Here is a 24500-nt window from a genome sequence, read left to right on the forward strand (position 1 = left end):
CCGGGGTCCATGAGTCTACAGAGCAGTTCCTCAGTAACTTTCAGAAGGGAAGTTTCAAGTAGGAAAAATAGAAAAAAAACAAGCAAATACAAATTTGTTGGATTTCCCACCATTTTGAATAATGTGCCATGAGGAGACTGAAGTGCATGAGAATATTCAAGGTCATAGTTATCTGGATGTATCAAGCTGAAGAAATCACTTTTCCACCCAGAATCTGGATTCAGAGGCTATAGGAAAGGAAGCAGTCACATGAAAGACATTTAAATCCTGGTGTAAAAATTGCAGGAATACTGACAGTCATAAAAGACCCTCAAAAATAATTTCACTTTCTAAAAATTATGAACTTCAGTTTTCATTTTCCGTTTTTGTGTTTTCTTTCTGTTTGCTGTCACTACCATTCACCTGGAGCTGTGAAACACATTTAGCATGAAAGACAAGAGGGTTACATCTGAGAAAAAAAAAAAATGCAATGTGGCTCACACTGATTTCTCACAGTTTTCAGTCCCGTTATGACCAGGTGAGGCTATAGTTGGACCCTTGACCTCTTCTGTGCATAGATACATGTAACTTTTGGGATGGTTAAAACAAAACCTAATTAAAATGGTAAGTAAGTGTGAATATATGTGTCCTGTTTTACAGGCTTGAAAACCTAAAGACTACAAATATGAATATCCTAGCAAATATAAGCATGCTCTGTGAAATCCATTGCTCTTGTTCTCTAATTACTGTTCTAAATGAAGGACAGTTTCAGGTCATCATTTTATTATCTATCCACAAGTTACTCTTTCTGCAAAAAGATTTTTGAGGAGATAAGTATAGTTTGAATCAGGATACATGCACTATAGTTCAGAACTGAATTCTCTTCTGACCAGTAAAACTTGTCTTTGCAACCAAGCAGTATTTTAATGGCAAGCCCAGCATCAAATGATATAATCATATCTATTTTTTGGAGTAAATATACATAATGAAAAGTGCATTTTTGAATGCAGACCTAAGTAATCGGAATATTTTCTACATGGCGCTAATTTAACTAAAATCAAAAGGTTACTTCTCCTGTACATGAAAACAAGTCTAATGAAGAGAGCTGGAGAGTCTCAAGGTACTACTGTATTTCAGAAAGACAGCAGAGCAGCTGCAAACCAGCAATTGCTTTTGTGTCCAGCAGCCAGAAAAACGTAAAGTGTCTTTACCAACCTGTACAGCACATAATCGGCATTGCACATTGCTTTTTTAAGTTAGATGTTATTTGAATCCTGGGACTAAATTTGCCATCTTTTGGTAACTCCAACTTTGTACTGCTCCACTCTCCAAGGTGACATACACCTCTAGTGTCAGGAGTCTGAGGAAATCAGCAGCAGATCACAGGCTTAAAACCAAGAGTGGATGGGCAACGTCTGATTGTTTTAGGACCACTGAAAAAATTATCTTATTCAAAATGTTTTGATACAAACATAGTGGAAACTCCTGGACAACCTTTCTGCAGAGATTTTAGACTGACGCAAATAGGCACTGCTACTTCAAATACCTCTCTTGGGGGCAGGCGTGGATATTGCAGAGGATTAAGCAGGAGTGACTGAAACAGTTGCCATCCCGGGCTTCCTGGACGTTCCCATTCTTACGGCAAAGATGACAGAAGAAAAAGATGGGAAAGGCTTGCGCTTAAAATGTTGAGTTTAAAATGCCAGTGCACAAACACTCTCCTGCGGCATTCTTAGATGTGGATCACAGACAGCTAGTGGCACGGTGTCAAACATCTGCCCATCTGCTGAGGTATGCTTGTTGATCCGTGCTGCACTGAGTGACCCTTGGCAAGTAACCTTGCGAGAAGTCCTGTTTTCCTTTCCTGCCTTTACCACAGACTTCCTGGGTGATCCCAGAGAAGTCACTTATTCCTCAGCTTTCCCTTCTGTCAAAAAAAGGAAAACTTCAAACTCCCAGCAATGTCCCAGGACTGACCTTATGCTCACAGGAGTCTATGACATGACTGAGGGGGTGGTTGATTCAAATACAAACAGGAGTGACAAAAGCTTTCCCTATTTTATTTTAGCACTTGAGGATATTGGAGGTATTTCGTAAGAAATTCACCCAGCTAACAACACTGGCTGGTGGTAGTGGTGCATACTTTTATTCCAGAATTACCACTGTAGGTCAGAATTCTCTCAACTTCAATATTCAGATTTGTTTCACAGAATCACGGAATAGTGATTAACGGACCTTAGAGACCATTTAGTTTCAACCCCCTGCCATGGGCTGGGACACTTCCCACTAGACCAGGTTGCTCAAAGCTCCATCTAACCCAGCCTTGGAACACTTCCAGGGAACCTAGCCTTGGAACACTTCCATGGGGCATTCACAGCTTCTCTGAGCAGCCTGTGCCAGTGCCTCACCACCTTCATGTCTAATCTAAGCCCACCCTCTGTCAGCTGAAAGCCTTGTCCTGTCACTACAGGCCTTTGTAAAAAGCCGCTCTCCAGGTTTCAACACTACTTCTAAAATCCTTCTGCTTTCTGAATCAACTACATTGGATATGTACTGTTAGCACTTGGGAATTCTGAATTACTGCTTCCTTGTGATTACTCAGTGACTTTCCATCAAGCTGGCCTTTATAACAGCTGCTCTTTTACACTCTGTGGTCTAATTCTGGATGTGTCCAACTACAAATGGGCTCAGAATGCAGGGCCCAGATACTTTTGATAAGAACAGTAAATCTGACTAAATAGCCTCTGCTTTGTGCAGGTGCTATGCTGTCTCTGCTGAATCTGGCTGCCCTCTCCGTATGCTCAGCACATCAGGGTTTCAACAGAAACAACTGTCCAGATCTTGGGATTGAGAAAATTGTTCATGGATGTACCGGGAAATTGGGAACAGAGTCAATGCTTTTTGACACAGTATCTTTTATTGCCAAAAATAAAAGGAAGGAAGGAAGGAAGGAAGGAAGGAAGGAAGGAAGGGAGGGAGGGAGGGAGGGAGGGAGGGAGGGAGGGAGGGAGGGAGGGAGGGAGGGAAGGAGGAAGGGAGGGAGAGAGGAAAAAAGGAAGGAAGGAAGGAAGGAAGGAAGGAAGGAAGGAAGGAAGGAAGGAAGGAAGGAAGGAAGGAAGGAAGGAAGGAAGGAAGGAAGGAAGGAAGGAAGGAAGGAAGGAAGGAAGGAAGGAAGGAAGGAAGGAAGGAAGGAAGGAAGGAAGGAAGGAAGGAAGGAAGGAAGGAAGGAAGGAAGGAAAGGAGGGAAGGAGAGGAAGAAAGACCAGACATATCCTTCTCCTGTTGGGTGCTTTTACAGTATGAAGAAGGCAACAAGGGACGTAACACTGGCAGAACATAACTGACCAGTATGGCACAGAGAATATCTTAATTTGCTGGCAAACATCAGTCACATCTTAACCAACTTTTTCCATCACTGCAAGACATAGAATTCTTAGTTGATCATGAAAATAAAAAAAAAAAACTTAATATGAAATCCAGCACCCCCGAAGAGCAAGCATTACCCTAGGAGGATATACAAGGGGTGAGGTAGTTCACATACCGCGACAGCAACACTAAAGCTGAAGGACCAGCCGGCAAGAAGTAACATAACCGATTAGCGTTACGGCTTAAACGAAACTTTAGCGCAGGGTCAGTTGCCTTAGGAGCTAAAGCGGAGTTTGTCCACGGAATACCCTGCAGCTGAACGGCAACCCCTGAAAACCCGTTGTTTACCGGGTTTCCGCACCCCTCGCAGGGCTGCCACGGCGGAGGGTGGGTGCCTGCGGGGCAGAGCCTGAGGGACGCCGCCAGCTATTGCAGGGATCAAGCCTGCAGCACCGGCCGCGCCGAGCCTCGAGACGGGGCCGGGGGCCGTGCCGCCCGCAGGGCTGCCATGCCTTTCCCAAGGGGACACGGCTGGGGCCCCATGCCGGTGCCCTGTACCCGCGCAGCAGCCTGCCCTCTTCCCGGCTGGGAAGAAACTCCCCCAGCCCGGTCCTGCTTCCCCTCGCCTCCCACCGACGGCAGCTGCCCCCCCCACCCAACCCGCGGCGTGCGGGAGGTGCGGTACGATCGCGGCCGGAGGCGGCCCCTCTCCGCCCCTCCCCGCCCTGTTAAACAGCCTGGTCCCGTCGGCAGCCCGCTCTCCGCTCCTCTCGCCCCGGCGCCAAGGGCCAGCAAACCGCTGCCTCACCGCCTCGGGGCCGGGGCCGGCTCCGGCTCTCCGCGGCTGGGCGATGGTGCCGGCGCCAGGGAGTGCCCTGCTCGCCGCCCTCCTCGCCGCCTCTCTGGTCGCCGCGGGCAGGTGAGCAAGGACGGCGCGGCGGGGAGGAGGGAGGAAGAGGGCAAGAGGTAGATGCCCTTCTCTTGGGGCTGGGTCCTGGTCCTCGGCCGGCGGCTCCGCTGGTGGCCGGTCCCGGGCTGCCGTGCTCGCCCGCTGGTGCTTTGGTGTGAGCCGGTACGGCGGGCCCCTGCCCGCAGCGCCGCGTAGGGCGGCTGTCAGGGCGCCCAGCTCCGTGGTGCTGAACGGCGAAGGCTCTGCTGGTTGTGTGTGTGTGCCGCTCCCATGCAGGGATCACAGCCGATCACAGGGGCTGTTTTACTGAGGGGGGAAATGGTAAATGCAGTGCAGCAATGAAAATCATAGAATGCCAGAATGGTTTGGATCATCCAGTTCCAATACCCCTGCCACAGGCGAGGACACCTTCCGCTAGAACAGGTTGCTCAACGCCCCATCCAACCTGGCCTTGAAACAATGATCCAAATAAGACAGCTTCTACTGCCTATGGAAAGGTGTGGGCTGCGCTAGTCTTTTGTTTGCTTGTAGAAATAAATGCTTTAAAATCATCCTTCTGTGGCAGTTGTGTTCTGCAGAGGCAGGTGCACTCTGGAAACAGATTGAGATCTTGAGAGAGAGTAATTAAAGACTTTTGCTCCAGATCAAGGCATTCCAGTGTTTCCTCTCCTAGCTCTCCAGCAGCAAATAAAAGGTGACAAGTGCTGCAGCAAGGGAGTAGCTATTAAAATAAGAACACCGGGCACTGGAAAAACAGCACCTGGGGACGAAGCCTTCAAGATGTTGTGTGGTTTATTTCTTATCACATCTGTGAATGGGAATGTTTGTAATCAACAAGTGGCAGAGTGCTGGTACAGCACATGCAGGGCTACCAAGTGGTCAGCTCCTCCAGAGCTGTGGGTTTATCAGCTCCAGACCTGCTTTTAGAGAAAACACACTTGTTCTCAAAGCAGAGCTTTGTTAAATTCTTGTGTTAGTTATTTCTCCGTGTTGTGTATTTGCATTTGAAGCACTTTGAGAGGTGTAAAACTGCAAAACGAAAGCATTATCTCTTCCAGAGGAAAAAAAAAAACTATGGCCTGGAGTAAGCTGAAACCAAGAGCCATGTGTCTGGTAAAAATGTTAATTCACAGTAAGTCAGGAAACCTACAACCCACCTGAGACTGTTTGCTCTAGAGCCTGTCTTGTCCAAATTGATGTTGGATGATGGTGGGTGGCATCTCTGTCTTCCACCAAGACTGTCACTCTGCCTTTCCTATTGGTACGAAGGGAAAAGAGATTGAAAAATCTTGATCTTGGTTGCACTCTTGGATGACAAGGGTTTCTAATTTAAGAGCACAAAGAAATCCTGTCTGCTCTGAATAGTTAAGAAAAAAGACCAGGAGATAGAATTTGAATAAATTTTGAAAGAACAAATTAATTATTGTTTTTGTCTCTTAAGCTTTCATGCCTGAACTTTAAACTCTTCTGCTATAAGCACTTCCTTTAAGGAGTTTGGTGGGCAAATGAAGCCTTAAAGAAGGAACTTTTGCAAGCCCAAACTAAACTTCCTTTGTGTCTGAAGCTGGCTGCAGGCATATCTAAGGCAGCTTTTAAAAGATTATATGTGACACCTGTTTGGCTTTATCTAATATGAATGTAGGTGATTTTTTTTTTCTAGAAGGAAGTCTCCCTTCAAATAAATTTATGTAGGAACAAACAAAACAAAAAACAGCCAACACAACAATCACACACACACAATGCCTTTTTTTGGCAAAGTGTTCAAATGCATCTCTGTATGGCATACACTCATAGAGGTTTTAGGAATTTCTTTCAAACTGTTAAATTGTGAGATACCAACTTTTTGTCCTTCTGGGTATACCAGTAGATCAAAATTTTAGACTTGGTGCTACTTGGTTTTTTGCTAGCAACAATGTCCAGAATTTGTTTAGAAGAAACCTAAAGAAAGGGATAATATGCTGTCTTTGAAGTTAACTGGAAGCTGCTAATAACATAAATGAGACCTTCCCTCCCCACACCATCCCTGTAGCAGGCAGCTATTGTGTGCACAAGAGCTGACCGGTAGTGTCCTGTAGAGACCTTATGGAAACAGTGCACTAAATCTATTCAGCAGCTGTATCTTGAAGGAAAAAAAGAAGATGAAAAAAGCTCCTAGATGCTTCTTTCCAGAGAAAACTTCAGTAAAGGATGGAATACAGAACATTAATAGGACCTGCAAAGAAACAACTGTATTAACTCAAACCAGACCTGACTGTTAGCTGCCTACCTGGTTAAATCAGGCTTTTTGAAGATTTGCTCGCTCATCCTCTGTCATATAACTCAGTTCAGGCAGGGCTTACACTGCTCGTGATCACTGGTCAGGAGAACATGACAAGTGACTTTTTCCACTATTGAGATTTTTGCTTTTTTATTTTAGTTGTTACTGGTAAAATGGCTGCTAACAAGGATTACAATCCAGCACAGCTACCAGCAGAGTTATTATATCTCCAATTTTTGACTGCCCACTGGTATACAGACATTTCTAGTAGCGTGGATTTGGCCTAGGCCATGAACTAGTTTTGAGAAAATGATGCAATGTAGAGCTGTTTTCTTATTTTATAGAATGAAACAACAAAAAAGGGCTTTAGGGGGTGGCAGGGAGATTCTGCTGTACAAGCAAGTCCCAGCATCCAGGTGTGCTTTATTCACCCTCTTTCACTCATTACTGTACTTGTAATATTTTCCTTTGCAGTTGTTTATGTATTTAAGCTATTGGGGATATCAGTCCTACTCTGTCAGTCAACCTCCACTGAAAGATCTAGCTAGCCAATTGATCCGTGGAGCAAGCAGACTTTCTGTACAAGTTTCATTATAACTACATGTTTTCTTTCTTTGAACGTCAGATTGACTAAATCACTGCAAGAAGTCAAAGGTCCTGTATAGAAGTTTAAGGTCTGTCCTCACATAACACACCCAATTTAGTCTGGCTGCTGCTCATGCTACTATCCTCTCTATAGGAACAATTGTTTTCAGCAGCTAAATAAATGGGACATAACTTCATTACACATAACTTCATGCCTATGTTTGTATGATTACAAGTAACAGTAGATCTTTCTCAGTTCATGAAAGAGACCATGTATCCTAAAATTAGGTAGGAGTTTTCTCCTGGTTCTTCAGTGCTTTTTAAGATTCTCACCCCTCTTGTGTCTGTGTTCATACTCTTGTATCTCCCTCAGAGTATTAATGGACAATAGCACAAGATCGAATTGATATAAATTGGCCTTTCTCTTAAGAAGCTCTCTTCTCTTTCAGAGCTGCCCAACATGTAATAGGAAGCAATCAGATCCCCTCTCATCTTTTGGTTTCATAGAATAATAGAATAGTTTAGGTTGGAAGGGATGTTCAAGATCATTCAGTTCCAACCCCTTGCCATGGGCAGAGACACCTTCCAGTAAACCAGGTTGCTCAAAGCTCCATCCATCCTGGCCTTGAACACTGCCAGGGATGGGGCTGCCACAGCTTCTTTGGGAAATATATTCCAGTGCCTCACCATCCTCACAGTAAATAATTTCTTCTTGGCATCTAACCTATATCTGCCCTCTTTCAGTTTAAAGCCATTCCCCCCTTGTCCTATCACTACATGCCCTTGTAAAAAGCTCCTCTCTATTGTAGGCTCCCTTTAGGTACTGGAAAGCTACTATAAAGTCTGCCTGGAGCCTTCTCTTCTCCAGGCTGAACAACCCCAGCTCTCTAAGCCTCTTTTCACAGGAGAGGGGCTTCAGCCCTCTGACCATCTTCATGATGCTGCTCAAGCAGATCCACATCCTTCTTATGCTGGTGGCCCCAGAGCTGGACACAGTACTCCAGGTAGAGCAGAGTAGAGGAGCAGAATCTCAGCCTGCTGGTCATGCTCCTTTTGGTGCAGCATATGGTTGGCTTTCTGGCCTGCAGACTCACATTGGCAGGTGACGTTGAGCTTGAGTTTGAGCTGAATTACAATTCTCTGTAAAACAGGTAATTCTTTGTAGCTTTTATGATCATATATAAATCATATTTCTTCATCATGGATGTTAAGAAATGTGCAACCAGAATTCACAGGACTGTCTGAACTTCTGCAATTAATTTGCACATATGAGTCTGCAAATCACTAGCTTTTTATGGGGCTGGCTGATATTCAGAAAGCTGTTTTTCTGCAGAATCAGTATTTCATCATCCAAAGCAATAGCACTGTCAGGTATGGTATTATATATTTGATCCAGATTCTTCACGTGATGCAAGCTGAAGCAGCCCCTTTCACTTCACTGACTGATACTAAAAATGATTCATTCTAGCAGGAGACCTGGCTGTCCTTTTTGCCTTTGACATGTTCCTCATTAGAAAGGATTTACGTTGCATGGGTCATTTACTGCAGGTGAAACTTTCCCATCTCCCCTGTTATCCAACCAAATGTAACTTTGCATTCCTGTCTAGGAACAGTGCTCTAGGCTTGGTGAAATGAAAATGCCTGATGGTGGATAAAATATAAGGGAAATGTACAACAGAGTATACGGAGCAATGGATTAAAGTGCATTTGCCTGCTGGAGCTAGTGTTTATCCTTCCTTACGCAGCTCAACAGCTCATGGGCAACTGGTGGCTGTGAGCCAGCCTGGCGTGTGTCGCTATGGTTCCAGGTTGGATTGCTGCTATGGCTGGAAAAAGAACAACAAAGGCCATTGTGAAGGTAACATTAACACTTTATGCTTGTTTCCTCTTCATCACTGTGTATTTAGTACTAATAAGGATATTTCATATATGTCTGACAGAAGTTACAGAAAGAAACCTTCTGAGGAGTAAAGTCTCTTAACTGTAACAAAGTATATAAAATATGTCTGAGAGACCGTCCCCTCAAAAAAGCAGAGCTTTGTGTAAATAACACCAAACCATAAAAGATGTATTTAAAAATTCGTAGGTCCAAAAGGGACCATCTGTTCTCACTCCCTGCACAGCCCTGGTCAGCGCCTATACCATTACAGCTGCTAAGTACCAAAAATGCAGTGCTTTCTGATGCTATATATGGACTCCTAAAAATGTTTTTCTCTTGGATGGTATCCTTTACCTTCAGAGTACACAGCCTCTGAGAACCAGGGAGTTTTACCCTTTTAAAAATATAAAGAAATCCAAAGCAGTAAGTGCGCCTGTCTTTGGCTTGGTGAGCTGGCCAGCATCCTGGGCTGTGGATTGCTGGCTTAATGAAGAGTCAGTGACTCTTAAAACATTTCTAATTTGTGAAAGGTTTATAGATCCCAAGGATAAGGTGATGTGGAATCTCTCTCTTGCTGTGCTTGGGTAAAATGCAACAAAATCACAAAATACATGTTTTAGGAACCTTTTTCAGATGGTGCACCTGTTGTCCCGGAATATTCGGCATTGTATATCTGGTGAATTTGAATAAAGCTTAGTTATTCATTGCTGAAAATCTACATAGTGGTATCTAAAAGGGAAAAATGCCAAAATGTCTCTGCTCTGTATGTATATAGCATGTCAGTTAAAAAAAAAAGAAAAATGTAACTAATACTTTCATTAATACTTCTGCATTGCTTAATAGCACCTTTGCTTTAACGGCGATAAATACCTGTAGGAACAACTGACAACTGCAGCTTTGACCAGCCAGTGCATAAGGTTGTCTTGGTTTAAAGCAATAGGTTTCTTTCATACTAAAATACATTTTTTATAAGCTTTTAAGATTCTTTTTTTTTTTTTTTGACAGATTACTTTAAACTAGCTATAATGTAATTCTGCATTGTAAATCCAGATGCAGCAGTGTTGTCTGCTTCAGTGCTAACACTCAGCTGGTCTTGCAGCATGTTACTTTGCATTCAGGGATAGAGGTAGTGTTTAAAAAGCCTGAATCTCCAGAGTTAGTGGATCAGTTAGTAGTTAGTGGATTCTGACTGAATCTTTAAATGTAGAAAATGTAGTGGAATCCAGAAGTATGAATTTTACTACACAATAAATAGCACTATGACTTTTCTACTTCCTATAGTTTGCACAACAGCTTAGTTACACAGGGTAGCAAGACGTGAAGCCTGGTGCATACTTTTTTGCTGTTTTTCCAGAGCTAGTCCTGATTAAAATGCATGTTTGGTTTGCTTTTCCTGAATAAAACTCATGTTGACAATCACATTGACTTCAGGAGCCTTAAACCTTATAAAAGTCAGCACTTAATTTCTGGCAAATGGTCCAGAGGGCTGAGTTAGAAAATTTTTACTTTTTAATGTATCCAGGCTAACCATAGCCCTCTCGAATCATTGTTAACCTGATGTAATTATATGTATTGGTATGTGTGGTAAAGACATTTGCTTGGTCATTTAACAGATGTGCTTTGGATGTTCCAGCATGGGATGGACATATTCCTCAGATGCAGCTGAGGAGGCCTAAGACTGGAAAACTGCTGTAGGATAATGTGTCACCTTTGGCAGGAGAGTGCTGTTGCTTCTTCCCTACTCCAGATGCCAGGTGTAGCGAGTAAAGCTGCTGGCCAGCTGCTTCTCATATCGGCTTCTTAAAATAGGAAAAAGGCAAGAGTAAAAACTAAATGTGAATCATAATCATGGCAGAAAAACATGAGGGAGAGAGCTAAACGGAGTCCCATCTTCACTGTGTCTTTACAAACCTGGAAAAGACCCCCCACACGCAATCTGTGTTAGTGTCACATTTCTCAAGCAGAAATAAAATGCTGATCAGCAGCTACCATGTCCAAACTAGACAGAGAGGTATGGAGGATGCTGAACTTGTGCAACAAGTTTTTGGGCAACTAGGCAGGGCAAAAGTTCTCAAATAGAGTGTTTCTAACTCTTTCTCTTTCTTTTCTCTGCCTGACTTCGCCAGCTATCTGTGGACATGGCTGCAAGTACGGCGAGTGCGTAGGACCAAACAAATGTAAATGTTTCCTTGGATTTACTGGGAAAACCTGTAATCAAGGTTTGTGCACATGGGGGTATTACTCCAGAAAGCAAACTGTTGATGTTCTGTCTCCTTATCTTGTACTGGCGATTGTCTCATCTTCCAAAATTGTAAACCAAAATATTTTCTTGTTTACATAGAGGAACTTAGAGTTTAAGGTTCTTGCATCTCCGGCATCCCGGGCAAGCTCTGGGCCTCCCTTCAGCACACAGAAGTTTGAACCTGTATCCTGTATCTCCTGCGGGCTAATGACAGGGGCAAAATGTCGTTATAGCAGAGGATTGAGGCATGGAGAAGTTATATAGAAAATTATAAAATAAGATGGAAGTCAAATCCAGAACCAATGTTGTTTTCTTAACCAGCAACCCATGTTATTTTCTTAACTAAGCTTCTCATCAGAAAGACATGCAATTATGTGCTGGATATGTAATTTCTCAAGCTGCCTGGGCCAATCCATCTGTTTGCATATCTTGATTGGTATTTCTGAGAACCAGAATTGGGAGTTTTTAGAATTGCATATTCAGAAACTTCGAATGCATCACATTCCCCACCATAAACGTGCAATTAGACATGGAAATATTTCAGCCAACATATTGATGGGAACTCGGCCTTTTTTTCCTGTTCCAGTATATGAGACCCCTGTATTGGATCCTATGAAAGGAGCAGGTCACTGTGCATGGAGAGGGCATCCTACTGCAGTGGAGATGGGTGAACTGCAGGGGCTGTGAGGGAAGCATGACATAAAGGCCACACAAACGGGTTGGTCTGTCTTTGCTACTTCCATTAGCACCTGCAGCTTTTGCTCAAAACCACTGCACTGACATCTACTACATACCCGTCTTTTAGAATCAAACCAACCCATTTATTACAAAGTATCTCTCAAACAAGATGCTATAAAGATGCTATAAGTATTTTGTAAAATGTCATCTTTTGCACTTTTGATGCTGCTCACAGGGAAAGAAGTCAATTCCTCAGTACCACTAGGGAGGAAAATGGAACAGCAGCTGTGGTTGTGTGAAATAGATGTGTAGGTATACAAGTTCAGCCTCTAAACCCAGACTCAAAATTATTTCACAGCTTAAATATCACTGAAAGGAGGCAGAGAAGCCTCCAGCTTCTAGGTGTTATCTGTGCAGTAAATCCAGCTTCATTTCTTATGTCTTCCATAGACAAGCGGATCAGTTCTGTGTACTTGCAGCAGATGCAGAGTCTGATGTTTGGTGGAAGCACCGCACAGACCTACATGTGCAAATTGCCTGTTAGCTCCCTGGGCTGTTTTACCTTCTGAAGCACAGCCAAGAATTTTTTAGCAAAGTGATGGCTGGCACAGGCCAGAAATGTCCCAGAGCTATTTCAATAGTATAGCCCTATAAGTGGTTATGTTCCAGTGGCCAGGAATGCTCAGAGCAACTTTAAATTTACTGGCAGATGCAGCCTTGGTCTGCCAGTACAGCAGAATGTCTTGCTGAACAAGCTTAACATGAGCTAACTAAAATAACAGAGATAAGGGGACTGTATTAGTCTGCCACCAAGTCTGAGCTAAATTAGCCTTATCTCCATAGGTTGTCTTTTAGAGCTCTGTGTGCTATCTGTGCATTACTGTGCATTGTGCAAGGTGGATGCAGCCAAGCACTTTTGAAAATGTATGGCCTAAGCAGAATAACTTTTATTTCCCTAGTTTGCTCTCTAGTTTCTTTGTTAAGAGAGTCTCAGTTATTTAGTGCAACCACAATAGCATGAAAGTCCAATAGGATTTGCACGCTGATAGGTTGTACTTTCTCAAACAGACCTTACGTCCAAGTGATAGAATGAAACCCTACTTTTCTTCCCTGGACAGAGCTGTAACAAACACTTCTGCATGTGTATAACCCCCACAGTTATACTTGCTTATGCTTGCAATGGTTTGGAGTTCTTTCTGTAGCCTGCTGGGCACATAGACATGCAAAGAGATGCTGCTCCCATTTAGAAGTGGAGCTACATAAGTTCAGCCTGCTGACGGACTTGCATCTTTACTGAAATTATATTATTTGTCAAATGTGTCCTTAAACACATGTTTAAGAGGCTATGTGTGCTGGTGCATTCTGCTAATGGGTTCCATCTGCTTGCTAGTCCGGTTTCAAAATACAAGAGGTAGAGGTGTCAGTTCACAGAAATCACAAGCGCAGATATTGCCCCCTTATCATAGGGTCTATAACATTGTCAGCACTGCTCTGCCTATACCACACAAATTACTTTTCAGGATTCTAGTTTTCTCCCTGTGAAGGACAGCTACTGGGAAATTGAAATTAATTTAGTTTGTGCAAAGCCTTTTAAATCCTGGATATTAGGAAGGATTTAGGATGCTTTTATACACAGGATTTTGAGATTTTTGAAATTTGTCCTTTTATTCTTAAAGTCACACAATTCTTACCATATATTGTATTTCATTTATGCTACTGATAATGTTGGTGTCAACGTGCATCTCAGAGAAGAAAAAAAAGAAAAGGAGAAAAAAAATCTTTGTTTCACTTTATCTCAAGCTGATTTGCTGCTCTTCATCTCGTATTTTTTCCTTTTTAGTACAGAGGTCAAGTGGAGGGCTAAAATCTCCAGCTAGAATCAGGGAAATCCAGAAAAATAACTCCCAGAAAAGAGACTAACTGCAATTCTCTCCCCACCCCTCCATCTCTCCCTAATGAGCTGCCAGATGTGGCCAGAGTTTGCATTAGTTTTTCAGGTATAGGAGGCCGTGTGTGTTAGTTTTGCTAGCAGTTTTTCAGCCAGATGGTTTGCTAAGCTCTCGTCTTGAAAGAGGCTGGCTTGTATTCAGTCCAGGCAATTTTACTGTGGGGAATTCAAGGCATTAGGCAGTATTATCCACCTATATGCATGAATATACAAACCCAGCACTCACTTTGTTCCAATGGTTTCTGCAGATCTGAATGAATGCGGACTGAAACCACGTGCCTGTGAACACAGATGTATGAATACACATGGCAGCTATAAGTGCTATTGTCTCAACGGGTACATGCTTATGCCAGATGGCACATGTGCAAGTAAGTAATAAAGCTGATAGGACAGGCACACCAAAAGCATCTAATCACATTTGATCCCAGCAGATTTTCTTCTTGTGATGAATGAACTTAGCTTATTTAGGATACAGTCTTTGCCCCAGCTTTCTGGTACTGTCAGCAACTGACAGAGGCTTTATATTTGGCAGTACATAGAAAAAGTAACCTTGTATTTTGGTCCTGCTAGAAGTAAAAATCTTTGACAGCATTAATTCAAATGAAGGGTAGCTAGTATAATCTTGGTGCATAGTTCTGCCAGTTCATCTATTGAATAAGGGTGCATGAATCTATCCAAGCAAAGCACCAATCTAGACTACTTTTTACTGTGCTGAATTTCATGCCATTATGCCTTACTTTACCTTTCTGTGCTCCCTGACCAATTTATTTTATCTGTGTGTTGAAATGTTTCCCATAGTTGTTACCAGCTTCTTGCAAACACTTGTTCCTTGAGCTAAGACTTATCTAAACTGTATTTCTACCTATTTGTCTTTAAGCTATCATATAATGGAAAACATTCTGCTTTCTTAGCCAACCTGATTTTTCAGACCGGAGGAAGAGTCTTATTTTTCAACGACACTGTTTTTTTTGTAGAAAATACTTTTCTTCACCTGAGCTGTTCCATACAGGTATTTTGGCTTTGAATTTCGTAAAACCATAAGGAACATGGTGGCACACCTTTATGGAGTCCAGTGGTCTGAAGCAGATGCATCAGTTGGACAAGGAAGCTAGTTTGTCTGACCAGTGGAACAATCTGCTTGAAAGGTCTGTCCTGTACCAGTGGACCTAGCTGTATGGGGTGCAGCACCATCTATCCCATGTATATGACAGAAAACCATAAACTCTGAAAACCTTTGATTTCCAGACCTTGGAGACAACCATTCACTGGGCAGGGTGTCCATCTGAGGAGTTTGCTGCCAGTCTTGGGATAACTGGAAAAATATCCAGCTTTGGCAAACACGTGCAGGAGTGTGGCGTCTACAGCTCCGGGACAGGAAGGAAAGCCAGAGCTCCTATTCTCTCTCTCTTATCGCAGAGAGACTGAAATTACCACCAAAGGTGGCTGGGGCCAGAGCCTTTGGGGGATTTCCTTCCCTGCATCACAGTAGACAACAGCTGCAGCATACTGAGATCCTTAAGAAATGGATATATATCCCTTTTGTTTCATCCAAGATGACTTGTGTATCTTCTGCCGTCATTGCCAAGCAGTTATCAGGAAGGCCACTGTCTCATGAACAGCTGAAGTTGGCAGGAGGCAGAACTGCAGCTGAAAGAAACTATCCGTGGAGCCCAGCAGAAGCTTTGTCCCATCCATCCCTCCATCCCACTCCTCTGCACACAAACGCTTGCTGCAGCCATACTTCTGAACTAAGTCAGAAGATTAGATCCAGTCTATAAATTACCGTTTTTTGCTGAACTAGTTTTAAGCCAGTCATAGTTCAGGACTCAATTCCTATTTAAGAAACTCTGCATTTGTACCAAATGGGCAGTTGCACCATCCCTTGCTTAAGGCAGCACAAAATGCTGGATTTCTCAGTGGCAGTGGTGAACAGTGTCAACTATGTATGAAAAAATGGTTTGAGAAGCTCTGAGCCCTAAAGCTTCCCTTTCACTTTGGCACATGGAAACACAAAATGAAACCAAATTTCAGGGGGCTAACCAAGTTTCCCATAGAAGGGAAGTTTTCATTCTTCACAGCTCTAGTTAAGGAAGGAAGAAATGTACATTAAGCTGTGCTTCATTAACCCAACCCATCTGCCATCTTCTAGTTCCAAAGAGCCTTTATTTTCTTCAGCAGAAACTGTGATTATGAAAGTTTTTGATGATGAAAATTATTTGCTCAAGTAGAAGTTATTTTTGATTGAATTTAGTAGCCTCCCTTTTAACTTGATGCTAACTTAAGCTTGTGCTCAGTTTAAACGCTAGGTTGTTTAACCAACTGTATCATTTTCATCATTTGATTCAGGCCAACATTTTGAGCATATTTTTTCTTTCCGATTAAATTCATCATGATGTAAGTCTCCTTAGCAAGATGAAGTCCACCTTGTCTGAGCAGTCAGGCTTATCTGCAACCATGGCAAGGGACCAGGGAGCTAGAAGAAGCATATCAGAAGAATGTGGCTTTGGGCCACAGAGAACCATTGTTTAACACTTAGGAGGTTAGTATCTAAGACAAAATCACCCAAACTCTGCATTTCTCCTAGTTTTCTAATCTTGCATAAGTCTTTCAGACAGGACCTGGCCGCCTACACTTCTATTCAGATGCTAATCAAGAATCATCTCAAATAATTCAGACTCTTAACCAAGCTATGGCAACCAAGACTTCTGTTCTGGCTAGTGCCTCATTAGATTCAAATATTTGTCCCATAAAGTGTCAAAATAAGCCACAGTTTCTAAGTCCATCAGGCTTAATAATTTTAAAAATCAAATTCTATACTGGAAGCATATTTCACGGTAAACAATAAAAACATTTCACTAATGAATAACAGTTTTCTGTAAGGTATAACTGTTTCTATGGAAAATGGAAAAAACACCTTTTCTACTTTCATCAGTTCTGTCTCTGAATCTAAAAGGTACTAGTAGGAAGTCACAGAACTGGGATCAAATGAAAAAGAAGGAATAAGGGGGATAAGGAAAGAAAAAAGTGAAGGGGGATGTAAGACTATCTTATGGACTCCCGAATTGCCAATGCATCGATGTATAAACAGCTTGATTTGTGATGAATGGAATTTTGTTGTTCTAATTAATTTTCTGCGTTCACCCAGATCTAATATAAGTGCCTGATCCTAGCCTAGAATTTTGCTCTTTTTGTTATGTTAAATACTATTTTCAGGTTCTAGGACATGTGCCATGGTGAACTGCCAATATGGATGTGAAGAAGTCAAAGGAGAGGTGCAGTGTCTTTGTCCATCGAGTGGCCTTCAGCTAGGACCAAATGGAAGGACATGCATTGGTATGGTTAGAGAGCTCACTTTCGGCTTCTTCTCTATGGGAAAACTGGTATGTCTTAAGTTAGTTCAGCAAGGCGAGGTGCAGAGATTCAGTAGAAGAGCTTCTGATGCTCTCAGATTCCTGTTTCTGGGGCTTTCTCTTAAACTATTCTCTGATATTTCCTTTCTTTCGGAAAGAACGGGATTCCTGGAGTTCCTCCCCACCCTGCTCCATGACTTCAGGGCAAATAATTGTCCCCAGTGAACTGCATTTCCAGAGCCAGTTACCCTAGCTTTTACCGTGCCAGGTCTCAAAATCTTCTGTAAGTTATTTCACATTTTGCTGCCTCGTTCATACGAGCACATGCAGAAGCCATCCCTGAGTGTGAAATTATAGGACTTAGTTTTTAAACGACTTGTGATATCCAAGACCAAACCATTCCCATTTCCCAACTAGTTCATTCTTTCCAATTTTACCTTCCTGTGGATCTGAACATCCCTTCTCCTTCTCTAGACATTGATGAATGCTCCACTGGCAAAGCTGTCTGCTCTCGCAACCGCAGATGCATCAACACGTTTGGAAGCTACTACTGCAAGTGCCAGCTTGGTTATGAACTGAAATATGTCAGTGGCCGTTATGACTGTGTAGGTAAGATTTAGCCCATGAATTTTCCCTTTTCAGTCTTTTGCATTCTCACACCATGCATCTTTCCTGGCATTGCCTGAAGCATGTTGGCATAGTCTGGGGATACTGCCTTAAAAATGGATAAGAGATGTCTCACTAATAATATTCTTGATGGCACTTCGAAGTTTTTTCTGGGTTTTCTCTTAGTGAAAACCTAATTACGGGCACTTGCAAATGATATTGCCTCCTTGTACCAAGCGAACATGTGGAAGGTCTAATAGCAAGTTATTTGACCACAAAGAAGTGCTACTTCTGGTACAGGTTTAGTTAAAGAGCCATTTTTCGTCCTCTCAGCATTCAATCTGTGATGAATGAGCGATCCCACAGTGGTTTGGGTGGTTTTTTTGTGGGGGGTTTGTTTGTTTGTTTGTTTTATTTTGTGTCATTAATGAGGAATGTGAATCAAGTGCCTTCATGACTATAAAAGCAGTTGTTTGGATGGAGAGTAGAGCACTTAAACCCAAGAAAGTATGAAAAGAGTAGGTTTTAATTGCTTTTCAGGTCTCTGTTGCATGCCTAGGTTTCTCCCAAACAAAAATAAATACAGGCAAAAAGTTATCTTGACATGCCCAGCTGTTAAAACAAATGTCAAAGCACCTTTTACTCCTATTTCAATCTGTTAGCTGAAAGGTGGAAAACCAACATAATACAAATTACTGCATCAGTATTGTTCAAGCAGTTGACTCCACTGAAAGGGTTGGAGAAGTCCATACAAAACAGAATTCATGAGTTTTGGTTATATTTGCTTGGTGTTGGGACTTCAGGGTGGGAGAGAGATCATAAGGCAGGTTTTAGAGACTCAAGTTTGCATTTCCTGTTGTACACAAACCCTGAAAGCCTTAGAGTAGAAAAGATACTCACTTTTTCATGCAATATGTATGCATGAGGGAAAAACTGGACAGGTCTCAGTAGTCAGGATTTTATCTGCAAACCTGAATCTTGCTCTCAGACGTACCCTATTTTCGAGTCAGTCTTCCTGCTAATTGCCTCCTAGCTGACTTACATTGTGAGAAGACCTGTTAGCTGACAAAAATGAAGCAATCTGGATAAAATGCAAGAGGTGTGCACCAACGTGGCTCCCTCTTGTGGGAGAAATCAGAAACATCTTTGTGGTGTAACAATAAGGGAAAAGGAGAACAGTCAGTTACTCTTGACTCCTGTACATTTTCCTGTCAGTTGAATGTAGTATTTCTTATTGAATTTTTCTTGATTATACTTTTTCATACAGCATCATATATATGTATGCTGGAATGTTACAGGCAGAGAGAAGATCTCAGTATCATGCTCAAGGTTACTTTCCACTGAATTTCTTCTGGAGTGAATGAAAGAATGAGAAAGATTTGTGAATGCTTCTTTAATTGTTGTCTGTCGTGGTTTAAACCCAGTCAGGTAACTCATTCACTCACTCCCCCCCTTCTTTCCCTCCCCCTACTCCCGGAGGGACGGAGAGGAGAATCAAAAAGAATGCAACTCCCACGGGCTGAGATAAGAACAGTTTAGTAACTAAGGTATAACACAGATCACTACTGCTACCACCAACGATAATAATGATAAAGGAAATAACAAGGGAAGAGAATACATCACCTCACCACCAGCCAACTGATAACTCACCCCCCCAGCCCGACCAAGCACCAACCGATACCTCCTCCAACCCTGCAGTCTCCCAGCCCTTCCAGCTAACTCCCAGTTACATCCTGGGCATGACGTGCTGTGGTATGGAATACCTCTTTGGTCAGTTTGGGTCAGGTGTCCTGTCTCTGCTTCCTCCCGGTTTCCCCTCCTCCCTGGCAGAGCAGGAGGCTCACAAAGTCCTTGGCCAAACAAAACATCGCTATCAGCTCTGTTCCCAAGCCGAAAGTCAAAACACTGCACTGCACCAGCTACCAAGAAGGAGAAAAGTGACTGCTACTGCTGAACCCAGGACAATGTCACACGTTCTCTTGGGGCCTTTTGCATTTTGTTAATAGAGTGGGTACAACCTACAGTCTGAGTCCTGTTCTCAGTCAGAAAACCACTGCGTTCACTTTGCCTTTACTGCAATGCTCTACATTTTCCATGGATGCAAATGCCAGTAGTTGGAGCTGATATTAGGCTAGAGTGAATTCTTCTGCCTCTAATGGTCTCTGGACCAACTTGGTCTAACACTAGTACTTACAATACTTGGAAACAGATGGCCAGCACAAACAGGCTGTCATGAAGCTTGGGTTTCAACACAGATTTCACTGAAGCCTTTATATCTTTCCTAGATGTAAATGAATGTGTGGCAAATACACACAGGTGTAACCTCCATGCAGAGTGCCTCAATACCGAAGGATCCTTCAAATGCAAATGTAAACAGGGCTACCGAGGAAGTGGATTTGATTGTGCTGGTGAGTACTACTGGATGTCAGGAATAGTGATAAGTTTTTCTCCGATTATTGATGATTATAAGGCATTTTCTAAGAAATGTCATGCTGAAAGTGCTTCAATACCAATCAAACAAGACTCCTCCATAAAATATTTATTGCACCAGTCATTGAATACTGCATACAAACATTGTTCAAATTCAATTTGTCTATGAGTCCCCAGGTCTCACAGTACCACTAGGAATTGCAAGTAGAACAGAGAAGACAATTTGTCCTGAAGAAACAGGGAACACAGGCTTTATGGAAGCCAAAGGAAGTTTTGTTATTGGGTTTAATAGAATGAGAACACCATCCTGGGAATTTGGAGGCTGGAGGCTGTAGCTTCACGTTTCTTTGGGTGGCATTGGCTGCAGCTCCTGCAGCCCGTCCCAGCTCCAAGCAGTTGGGCCTGGGATTATGCTGCAGCTAAACAAAAGGCTTCTTAAATATGTCCTCAATACTCCACATAATTATTCCCACAGGGCGAGAATCTCATTTTCACAGGGAAGTATTAATTCTTTATAGCAACTGTCTCTACCATGTAACAAAGCGGCTACCATGGCAGTAGTATTAGCTTTTTATAACAAATGAAAACCATTTTAATCTATAGCTTAATTTTCAGAGTATGAAATGAAAGTAACTAAGCAGATTGTTTATAATGAAATCTCTATGGCTACATCTCCTCATGCTACCAAGTAACCTAATAAGTAAGGTAACGTAAAATTCACTTTTGCACAGAAAGTGGAGGAAATTCTTTCATTTAATTTGTATGTCAATATACTAACGTAGGAGAAAGCTGCCTGAAACATCAGGCTGAAAACAGTGCTGCTTGAATGGATACTACCTGTGATTGTTTAGGCACCCTTTTGACATTTAACACTCCTATATGCATGGAACATCGGAGGCTGTTACCAAACTGCCTCTAGCACACATTTCATTTGAAAATCCATAGAAATGTAATCTTCAAATGCTCCCTAAAAGGGTTCTACCCATTTCCACATCTGGCCTCCATCTTCCTGCAATCTGTTGCTCTTCTCAGGTTCATGTGTTTCCTGATTTCCTATTGTGCATTGGAAAACTATGCTTCCCTCACCACATGCTTCTATGTGTATTTCAACTTTTAGTTAAGAATAGAGTCTCACAAGATTCCATATCCAATTAAGATTCCTGGGGGGAGGATGAACCCATTTTTGATTCACTTTTTTGGTAGGACACTGCAAAATAACAGGAAAAAGCAGTATTAACTTAAAGCCTACAACTTTCAGGCAGAGCTCCATATTGATACTCTGGAGGGGCAGATGGCTATTCTTTGTTATGCTTTGCAGGATACCTAAATGGCAATGCAAAGTCATGTGAAATCTCTCTGCACCTATTGTATTACTCATGTTCTTTTTTGCTCATAGGGTACCCCTAAACCCCATATATGATTTTACTTTCTTATTAATTTGCCAGTCCTGAGAAAAGTTGGGTCTAACATAATAAACTTTCAAAGCTTAAAAAGCAATTCTGGTCACATCACTGGCAAGGTTCTTACGATTCAATTCAGTATAGAGCCAAATACTGCTGTAATCCTTTAATGAATAACACTTAGGCTTTTGTCACCCCACATTTCTTACTGGAAGCATTGCTGGCTGTTGTAGTCATGTATTAAGCATAGTCCAGTGTGATGAGGCTACCCTGATTTCTCAAAGCATCCTTCCCTGAATAACATGGTAAGAATTTTAGAAATGAAAAGGGCTAGGAATATATGTTGGTAGATCATATTCCATGGTGCTTAAAAGCACAATAGTCTAGAATCTGTTTTAACTGATCTATGAAAGCTTTCAGACTCTCTTAAGACTATCTAAAAGAGGTTGAGAACTTTCAGAATGATTTCTGAAACTATGTCCTGCTGATCTAATCTTTACATCTACAAACACGGTAAATGGTTGTCTGTATCCCTCATCCTCCAACTTTTTATACAGAAGCTACAAAGGGAGCTACAAGAGGATTTGTAAGCCAGTCTCCTAGGCTTGTCTCTCACCAGGTGTTTAAGCATATTACCAGCTGTGAGGGTGAAAGCAGCGCAGTGCCTGCTGGAGTGCAGAGCAAGCTGTCTCCTATTGCAACCTCTTATGTTCAGAGCCCCAGAGCCCCAGACTGTGCTGGCTGCGGTCACAGGGTATGTGGAAGGAAAACAGATCGCTGTCTGTCCCTCTCCTGTATCATCCCCTGAGTATTTCCCTTTACACAATGAAGGGGGGCTGGCATCTGCTTTTTCTATATTTTTTCCATCTCAACTTCCACAACTTCATCATTAGACATCCTACACCAAGCCATTTTTGTGGGTTTATAATCTCACACAGCAAGTGATGACAGAAAACATTTTAGCCCTCAGCTGCCATTTGCCTTTGTTTTTCCATCTCTTCCTTTAATTCTCTCCAATTCAAAGGAATAAAATACCTTTGAAAGCTGAAATGTTTTCATACTAGGGCAATAAACACAAACTGCATAAGAGCAGGAGGCATTAACCAGCACACTTCCTGGTGGAAGGTATGTAAGGAAGACCTGAATGAAGTACAGTAAATTACACTTTCCAAAATTCTCTATGCAGTCATGCAGATAGAAAAATGCACAAATGTTTATGAGCAACACCTGTGCATTTATATACAGGTCCTGGGACAACAGGTCCAGAAAAATTACCACTTCAGCTGTACCATCCTGGGCTGTCAGAGAAGGTGAGCTGTTAGTTCAGGCAAGTCCACAGGCAGTGGATTCAACAGAACAAACCAAGTTTAAGGTGCTCTATCCTTACACTAGATTATTCCTTAGTCATATAAAGCCATAAATCTGCGCATCTGGCTGCTCTAAAGCTGAGTGCAGGTTAGAAGTATACTAGTGATACATCCTAAAACATGCTTGGTGTCCCTCTTTGTCCCCATGAGAATATAGATTTACATATTGGAGCAGCAAACTGGAGTGTGCAAGGGCATGGGGTTTTATACAGTTCCATCCCCCTATTTTTGTCACTTCTGTCAGTTGATTTTCTGCACAGCTCAGTTTTGCACATAGAAGGAGATTGCTTTTCTGACACCGCAGAGGTTATTATGTTGACCTAAGAATTTTCAATTTCACTAGAAAAACTTCAAAGCAGAAGCTAATAGCAGATGTTTAAGATTGCTGCCCAGTCAGTCCTGGCTTGAAAATCTCCATAGCCTCTTTATTAACAGTCTGAAGCTTCTTGTTACTGATTGTCAAGAGGAAAAGTGTTTGGAATTAAGCAATTTTTATTGCTGCATTCACAGAACCTTACATCCTTTTTTACCTCATCCTCCAGAGGAAATTCTTACTTAGTTGAGAATTAGTAAAGAGTTTACTTGCAAATATCTGACAAGGAAGGCTGCAAGTTTTATCCAAAAGAAAAGAAAAACCAAAGCCTCAATTTTGATCTATTTTTTTATTGGCATCTATTTACTTTATACCTCCAACAGAAGCCTCAAAAAGCCTGAATGCACACCAACGTTTGATTCTGTACCTATACGAAATAACATGTAGTTGTATTTGCCATTAATAAAATGTGGCAAATTCAGATCGGTAGAATTATATTCTCCAGGAGTGAATATAAATTCAGGCAACTTTCCTTTTTTTTCCCTACCAGACTATGGTTCTATTTTATTAACTGGTGGTTTTCTTCTGATATGTTTGGATGAAAAGAAACACACAGAAAAAAAGTACAATCCGAATTTACAATCCAAGTCTAGTCCACCTGTCCGAAAATACTACTATAAAGTTTTTATTATTCCAAAGTGAGGAGTAAAATAGGAGCATATTCTTGCCCTGATAATTCGATCACCAAACAGCAAAAGCAGCAGGAAATTAAAATATCTTATTTCCCACCATTTGCAATCCAAAAAGACTCTAGTCACTGCAACATCAATATTGATTGAAAATCAAATAAAAGAAAGAGTATATAAGCCTATTCTAACCCATTGGTGGAAATAGCCTCCATCTGTGGAAGAGCTTTTGTACAGCACACTGAGACTTCTCAGCTCTCATTATTTCCTAGGTACTTCACATAAAGGACTCAAACTGCAGCATCATAGAATCACAGAACACTTTGGGTTGGAAGGGACCTTAGAGATCATCTAGTTCTAAACCCTTGCCATGGGCAGGGACACCTTCCACACCTGCAGTATTACCGTAATTTCTCCTTCGAATTTGCTTTGGACTGTACACATACCTTGAACAAAATGATCCAAAGTAGTCCTGGCTTTAGCCCCCAGTTATGATTTGGCCAT

At 42.1% G+C, this 24500-nt stretch overlaps 1 protein-coding gene across 2 annotated transcripts in view; it reads left to right on the forward strand.

The window, feature by feature from the left end:
• Positions 1-4168: 4168 nt before the first annotated feature.
• EGFL6 (EGF like domain multiple 6) overlaps positions 4169-24500 on the forward strand; it is a 37751-nt gene continuing 17419 nt past the window's right edge. For both annotated transcript variants that reach the window (XM_057419657.1, XM_057419658.1), the window contains exons 1-7: positions 4169-4264; positions 8843-8955; positions 11103-11195; positions 14093-14212; positions 17058-17177; positions 17669-17803; positions 20086-20208. In XM_057419657.1, the coding sequence (XP_057275640.1) occupies positions 4197-4264; positions 8843-8955; positions 11103-11195; positions 14093-14212; positions 17058-17177; positions 17669-17803; positions 20086-20208 (772 nt within the window). In that variant the 5' untranslated portion in view covers positions 4169-4196. The remainder of the gene's footprint in view (positions 4265-8842; positions 8956-11102; positions 11196-14092; positions 14213-17057; positions 17178-17668; positions 17804-20085; positions 20209-24500) is intronic.

The sequence above is a fragment of the Pezoporus wallicus genome, unplaced genomic scaffold, assembly GCF_028554395.1.
Source record: "Pezoporus wallicus isolate ANWC-B61680 ecotype Strahan unplaced genomic scaffold, APGP_CSIRO_Pwel_v1 contig_5767, whole genome shotgun sequence".
NCBI classification, from domain to species: Eukaryota; Metazoa; Chordata; class Aves; order Psittaciformes; family Psittacidae; genus Pezoporus; species Pezoporus wallicus.